Genomic DNA, 7,500 nt, shown 5'->3' on the forward strand with positions numbered 1-7,500 from the left:
CAAGGAAAAGGTAGGAATCCGATGAACGGCAATTGACTGATGGGGGCTCAATATGAATTTCAATACTTTTTGCTATCACAGGCACGCCAGGCAAAGGAAGCAGAACGTAATGAGCGGCTCGAGCAGCAACGTAAGGAACGCGAACTGAAGAACCAGCAAGCACTAGAGGTACGTAAAGAGACCAACGATTGAGCTTCCCCAAAAGAAGATCATTGAATAAAAGTTATGTGTTTGTTTCGTTTTTGTCACAGGCCAAGAAGAAGCGCGAAGAAGAACTCGCCCGACAGAAAGCGGAAGAGGCAGCTCGAAAGGCACAGGTACGCTAATCCCTAGATCGAAGCAGTACTAGCGAGCTCAAAAGGAGCGAGCTGGTTATATACTTTGATTTGGCGTCTTCATACTATTTACACTTCTGCTTTGTTTGATTTCTTTTCTTCTAATACACATTTCTCATTCATAACTCGGGAACTCTCCCCTGCAATTGGTTATAAATCACATGAAACTCCACTATTCACTGGTATCCCTGGGTGTTAAATCAAACCCACAGGAGAAAGAACAGAAACGACAGCAGGCACTGTTGCAAAAGGAACAGGTACAGAACGTCGGACGCATATCCTATCACTTGTTTGGTGACTGGTTTGGTGCTGATTAAATGTGTTTGTTGTGCTTGCTTTGCCGAGTGTCAGTGCCGTGTTGTTGTCCCCTTAGCGAGTCGCATAGACAGACACTGCTCAAATTTAGAATAGAATTCCCACGTATCAAATCCTGTCAACTTAATTTATTTATTAGCTTTAGTTATCCCTCTAGTACAGTTTAAATGTGCTCACCGTTCCAATCTCCTACCATGTGTCTCCTTGTAGATGCACCTTTCCTTTTATTAGGTTGTTTTTACAATTTTATTTCTGATTGTTTATTTTTGGTATATAACAACTCCACAAACTACCACAAAGAGTTCTAGTTTTCACTATAGAGTTATATTTGTTATAGTTTATTTGTCTCCTTATGCTAAAGTACCGTAAACATTTTATCCCTGTCCCTTTTTTTCTTTAATTTTTTTGTCTTTTCTATCCAAAGACACTATTGTCGTATCTGTTCTGCGTTCTGTGTTCTGTGTTCTGTATTATTGTTTAGCCATTATAAAGCATGTTGCCCCTCGCATTATTAATTAGCTTTGTTTTACGTTTTCTTTTCTAGGAATTGGCCAAACAAAAGGAGCTGATGTACGCGATGGAAATGGTAAGTAAATGGGAATAAAATGGTCAGTTCTTTATTTTTAATTTGATAAATATGTTTTTCTTGTTCAAATATTTCTAATAGGAACGAGAAAGAAGACGGCAGCATATGGCTCTTATCAAGCAACTCGAATTGCGTCGCAAGTTTGAAGAAAAAGAAAAGAAAAAGCACCAGGTATGTTTGATTTTATGTTATGATTGCTTTACAATGTTCCAACGACTCCGTTCAACTCTGCGCGTATAATTTATGCTACTATTTCATATTCCATTTTAGGTTATTTTGGATAAACTCATTCAACGGGAGAAGAAACTGATCATGAGGAAACGTGATACAAACATTCTGGCCGAGTTGAGGTAATATTTATCAATGCGATCGAAATGAATGTGCTGTATTCACGTTTACATAATTCAATATCCTTACAGAAAACCGCAAGAGGATTCGGAGATCATAGATCAGACGGAGCTGCCAGGCTTTTCTCGTATACCAGGTCTGAAGCTTACCGGTACCGGTTTTGCTGATTTGCTGATGGTGTTTGAATTTTTGCACAACTTTGGCGAAACTCTTGGTTTTGGTGAGTTATCAGGTAAAGGGCGAAGCGTAGGAATTTTCAGTTTGTTTTCTTTTTTGAATATACTGCTGGGGCTTAAATGGGGTGAGGATGATACCGTTTTGGAATATCAAAATTTCAAGTTAGGATAGGGTTTAGCTAGGAAAAAAAAACTTGCGCGAAAGTCCCTGTTATCATTTTGTTATTTAACGCCATTTTTGCGGATCAATGAGAAGTGACTAATGCGCGATGTTGCTCGTATTTTCTTTCTATTGCCAGACATGGAATCACTGCCGTCCCTGCAATCACTACATCAAGCGCTCACTTCGGAGAATGCGGTCGACGCTGAAGATGAGTTGCTTTCGGTGATGACCCATCTGCTGGTTTGTGCCATCGAAGATCCAGGAATTCCCAATCCTGGTCGGCATACGACTCTGCTTGGGCAAACGCTTCGTCAAGCGGACATCACTCACACGAACGTGTCAGAGATACTGCGTATTTATCTGTACGCGGTGGCTACGGGAGAGGTACGGTTGCAGTCCGGTATTAATCTCGAGCGTGATCGTGATGCTCCCTCCAAGCACCACCTGGTGAACGATGAGGACTTTAAGATGTGCAGCACGAAAAACTCACAGTTTTATGAACTGCTGGCAGAGAACGCACGTTACAAGCTGTCGGAGCTGCTGAAGGATAAACCATTTGTCGCGCTCAACCCGACTACAAAAACGGAAATCCTAGCCATGCTTTGTAACGATCTGCTGATGAACAAAGCGGTTTGCAAGCAGATCGATAACAGCCTCGAGTCACAAGCGCAACTTAAGAAGGAACGGTACCTGTTGGATAACAAGATCCGGAAGTATAAGATGCTCGTGGCACGCAAGCAACGGCTGGAGCAATACGAGAAGGCGCAACAGGCGGCGTTGGAAAAGTCACTTTCGATGAAGGCTGCTGAGGAAGCGAAACGTGCTGAAGAGGCAGCGGCTGCACAAGCCGCAGCGGCGGCAGCACAGGCAGCAGCAGCGGCGGCGGCGGATGCAGCGGCAGCCGCTGCAGCCCTTCCAACAACGACGGCGGATGGTGATGAAGCAGGTGAAGCTACCAAACAGGCAGCAGGAAGTGCCACCGACGGTGTGCCGATTGAAAATGGTCCATCGGAGACGAAGGTGGCTTCTGAGGAAGGCAGCGAGGCACGGATCGTTCCGGACAACAACTTGTCGGGCGGACTGGAAGAAGGGGAAATAGCTACCCAAAAAGATGGAGATAGGAACGGTGACGATGACGGTAGCGACAGTCACAAGCATGAGCGCAACCAAGACGATGTCAATGACAACGAGGATGAGGACGATGACGATGACACGGATGTGGTCGAAATTGTACCGATGCCTGTGACTTGCACTGTAACGGAAGAGCCATGTCCCAACACGATCCCCCCAACGGAGCTGGAGAATGGAGGGCAACAAAAAGACGAAAGTAGCAACACCGATGGTACAGTGGGAACGGAAATGGGAAGGCAATCGTCCGAAGGTGAATTGCCGGGGGTCACTGGTGCGATGGTGGAACAACCAAGGGTCGTCAACGGTATAGATAAGAGCGAGGAATGTGAAGTTAACGTAAAGGATTCCACCGGTCTTAATGGTGTAGCTAATGCGCAAGAATATCAGCCTGTACCGAAAGCGATTGAAGAGAATGCTGCTGCTCCTCCCACTACACCACCTCCTATACCAGTACCCAGTCTACAGCAGCCTGTTGTGCAACACAAACCATTACTGCAGCTGGAACCGGGAGAGATTCCTCCACCCGGTATGGACCTGTCGGCCTACACTCACGTGTCGCATGACATCCCCACGATTTCGGTTCCTTCAACGCCCGAAGAAAGTCCGGTGAAAATTGGTGGTGATGGAGTTATGGCGAATGGTGAATCAGTCAGACCGCTTTCGGATGAACAACAATCATCGCAGCAGCAGCAACCGCATGGACCATCAAATACTTCGGGCGATATGGAGCTGCTCTCGAAATCGATGATTAATGAGCACCACGGTACCGGCCACTCCTGTGGTGTTGAACGGGCCGACGATGACAACAGTGATCTCGAAAGCGAAGGTACGCAGCTGGAAGAGGATGAAGATGCTCACTTGACCGCAGAGGAAGCACAGCGGAAGTATGATAAGATCTTGGAATCTTCATTCCAAAACAAACAGCAGCTCGAGAACGCACTGAATCAGTTACGGGTGAAGTGCTTCGGACAGGATCGTTACTGGCGTCGCTACTGGAACTTAGGCAAGTGCGGTGGCATCTACGTGGAAGCGATGGAATCGACTCAACCGGAGATGTATCGCTACGAAAATGCGCTTGAGGAAGTGCAGAGTAGGCCGGATTATGTGCCAAAATATGAGACCGTACCGAAATCGGAAGAAACACGCACGATCAAGCACGATCCCGCTGCGCTAGAACCGAGCTGTAAGAGCGACGATGGGCAAGTGATGGAAGGTGAAGGTTGCAAGACGGATGAAGCGCCACAACAGCAGACGATGGATGAGCAGCAGCGTAAGCGCAAGCGATGCTCGTCTGTGTCATTGAAAAAGTTGAAGAAAAAGAAGAAGAAACCAAGAACCACGTCGGAAGGGGGGACGTTCGCCATCGAGCATGAAGCCGCTGGTGCCGCGGATGATGGCGATGACGAAGAAGAGGATGAGGAAGAAGAGGAGGAGGAAGAGGTGGTGGATGCAGATGACCGAGAGGAAAACGAAAATGAACCAGAGGAGCGAAGAACAGAGGATGGCTGCTCACGGACGAGCTTCAGCAATGGGCCGGTCCTCGAAGATGGTCGCACCGGTGATTCACAGTCCGATGATTGCAAGATCATTGAGGAACCGGAAGTGGTGCTCAAGGATAGCGATGATGGGGCCTCGAAGAAGATCAGTGCTCCTGCGCTGGATGATGAACGTGCCAGATCGGCAACAGAACGTCACCCACTGGAAGAAAATGGCAAGATGAACAACGCAGAGCATGGTTCGGTAACTACTATGAGCTCAGCGGCGAATGGCCAACAACAGTCGGACAATGGGCCCCCAACTGGCGAAGCTATATCTGGTAAGCGTTCCGATGAACAGCAGCTGATGGACATCGAAGATTCGCTCCCAACGGCGATCCTGGTGCAGAAAGGAAACGATCGTGATGAAACAAAGACCGTCGAAGTGAACAGTCAGATTGGAGGTGTGATGAATGTTCCGTCCGGATCATCCTCCAAGGCGACAGTTCAGGATGATGACGACGATGTGACGATGGTGCAGGATGAACCACCTACCATCACCATTCCGGATGATGACACGGAGAGCGGCGATCGTATGGCCGAGCAACGCGAACAGACCGAGCAGTCGTCGGTCGCTGGTGATGATCGCGATCGATCGCAATCGATGCTGGGTAGCGGTAATGGGGGTGTGTCCGGTATGAGCCAGGACTGTAGCATGAACTGTGATATGAAGCCAAAACTGGTGGAAAATGGAAGCGAAGAACTGCGCGATCCGGGAGAGCTAGTCGAGTGTCAGCTGCGCGAGGACGAGGACGATCACGAAAGCAAAGGCTTTGACGACAGAAAGGCGGAAGAAGGGAAAGGAAACTTGGGCAAGACGACAACAAAGACAACATCCGTTATATCGTATGGCAGCGATGTGGAGATGATCGAGATAAAGGAAGAAGAGTGCAGTAACGTTCCGAGCCGGATCGTCGGCCCGGCACGCTATCTCTATATGCGTGATATCGAGACCAAACAGGAGAAAGAGTTTAGTGATCAGCTGCTCAACCGGTGGTTCTCGATCGTGGACAAGGAGCTACCGTTAACAAGCACCGAGTGTCCGCTACCGACGATCAACGGCACTACGCCGGCGTCGATGGCGCGCCAAATTTTCACCAACATTACGTGCCGGGAGATCTGTCAGCTGCAGGGCAACCGGTGGGACATTGGGAACAACATTCAATTCTTCAGCGTTCCGCTGGAGAAGGGCGTTGAGATTCATTTTCCAAATGAGTCGATACTGTCACTGTCCGGACTGGACGATGACGAAATAAACGATGTGATTGCGAAGAAGAGTAAACCGGAACCTCTGCAGCTGTCCGATATGAAGCCGGCGTTCAAGCGCGAAACGATCGAGTACTCGTACAGTCAGCATCACCCAAACAATCTGAAGGCGGAGCTGAAGGAAGAGGGTGGATCGGGCGACCCCAGCGACGAGTTTAGCCACTTTTCACTGCCCGCCTACATGACGCTCACGCTCTCGAACCTTACCGCGTATGTGCAGTGCGATCAGTTTCAACCGCTGCAGATGACTCCCGAGGAACAGAAACAACTGGAGGACATTAAGGTACACGGGGCTCCGCGAAAAACCGAACCTATGGTTGTACCTCGTGAGTTCCGGTACGGCTGGTGGAAGATCAACGACATCGAAGAGCTGAACGAGCTGATCAAGCGGCTGAATCCGCACGGTGTTCGCGAGCGAATGTTGCGGCAAAGCTTGCTGGAATCGCTGGCGGAGAGCGTCAATCTAACGACCCCGCACCATGTGGCGCACCCACGAGCGCCACCCCCTGCAAACGGTTACATCGAGCCGGAGGCCTGGAATGCCTGGAACCCGACGATTGCACGGCGCGTCGAAGTGGCGCTGCTCGATCAGATCGAAGCGATGGAGGATAAGGTGGCAAGTGCTTCGATGCAGGTGAAAGGTTGGCAGATGCCGCAACGCGACGGCGATAGCGAGAATAGTGGCGGCGGACCACTTGGCAGTACGGAAGAGGTGACGATCGAGATGTTACGCGAACGAATCCTTGGTATGGAGGCGGCCATCGAGCGACGCTACCTGAAGCCTCCGCTCGGCATCAAGTGAGTATGATCTGAAGGGTGCAAGGGGAGGGCGAGGGAGGGACTACAGGGTGCGATGTTATTATTGGTGGGGGAGAGGGCGAATGGGAGTGTAGTGGCTCGCTCCCCCACCACCATTCAATGGCACATGCTGATGGTAACGCTCCGGCAAACGAATCTTTGGGTCTCCCATCCACAGCACCACCGAGGCGCAGATGGCGGTCATTGCGCAGCAGGAATCGCACAGCAACCAGAACAACTCGAACGTCTCGAACCAATCCAACTGTTCCAATAGTTCGGCCGAAGATGAAAATCTGCCCAAGGGTAAGCGCACTAGCTGCACACTTGCTCCGTTCATCACTTACCGGACTTCCTCTTTTCACTAGGTTTGCTGTCCTGGCGCGACGCAGTAGAACGTTCCGTCACTACCGCCCAGCTTTCGATGGCACTGTACGTGCTGGAATCGTGCGTCGCCTGGGACAAGAGCATCATGAAAGCCGTAAGTGTCCCCAGCTCATCTAGAGCCAAATCATTTAGAGAAAGAGAGCGTCTTGTACTCGTTCGTATAACGTTCCCTTGTACAAAGTGTATGTGTGTGTGTGTGTGTGTTTGTGTGACATGTGAGCGTGATTGTGTGTGGTTCTGTATTTATTTGTAAGGCAAAAGCAATATTTAAGACCAGTGCACTACGCTACCGATAAACGCATAAGTGCCAAAACGTGCACGGATGAAACCGCAACCATATTGAGTCGTTTATGCTCTGTATTATCCAGTCAAGTATTTCCAAAAATCAGATAAAAAATGATATTCCGTTTTTCCCAACAATTCGGGAATGATTAACTTTAAAACTTTAATTAGATTTCGAAAG

The 7,500-nt window shown here is 49.0% G+C and overlaps 1 protein-coding gene across 4 annotated transcripts in view; it reads left to right on the forward strand.

The window, feature by feature from the left end:
- LOC125960220 (uncharacterized) overlaps positions 1-7,500 on the forward strand; it is a 45,617-nt gene that overhangs the window by 31,284 nt on the left and 6,833 nt on the right. The window contains exons 13-23 of one of the 4 annotated variants that reach the window (XM_049693484.1): positions 1-10; positions 82-168; positions 252-317; positions 548-592; positions 1,195-1,236; positions 1,318-1,407; positions 1,507-1,586; positions 1,656-1,816; positions 2,060-6,653; positions 6,832-6,956; positions 7,019-7,131. The exon at positions 1-10 is cut by the window's left edge and continues 278 nt beyond it. In XM_049693484.1, coding sequence (XP_049549441.1) covers positions 1-10; positions 82-168; positions 252-317; positions 548-592; positions 1,195-1,236; positions 1,318-1,407; positions 1,507-1,586; positions 1,656-1,816; positions 2,060-6,653; positions 6,832-6,956; positions 7,019-7,131 — 5,413 coding nt within the window. The remainder of the gene's footprint in view (positions 11-81; positions 169-251; positions 318-547; positions 593-1,194; positions 1,237-1,317; positions 1,408-1,506; positions 1,587-1,655; positions 1,817-2,059; positions 6,654-6,831; positions 6,957-7,018; positions 7,132-7,500) is intronic. The other 3 variants (XM_049693485.1, XM_049693486.1, XM_049693487.1) reach the window with 3 other exon arrangements.

This window comes from Anopheles darlingi, chromosome 2 (genome assembly GCF_943734745.1).
Source record: "Anopheles darlingi chromosome 2, idAnoDarlMG_H_01, whole genome shotgun sequence".
In the NCBI taxonomy this organism is placed as follows: Eukaryota; Metazoa; Arthropoda; class Insecta; order Diptera; family Culicidae; genus Anopheles; species Anopheles darlingi.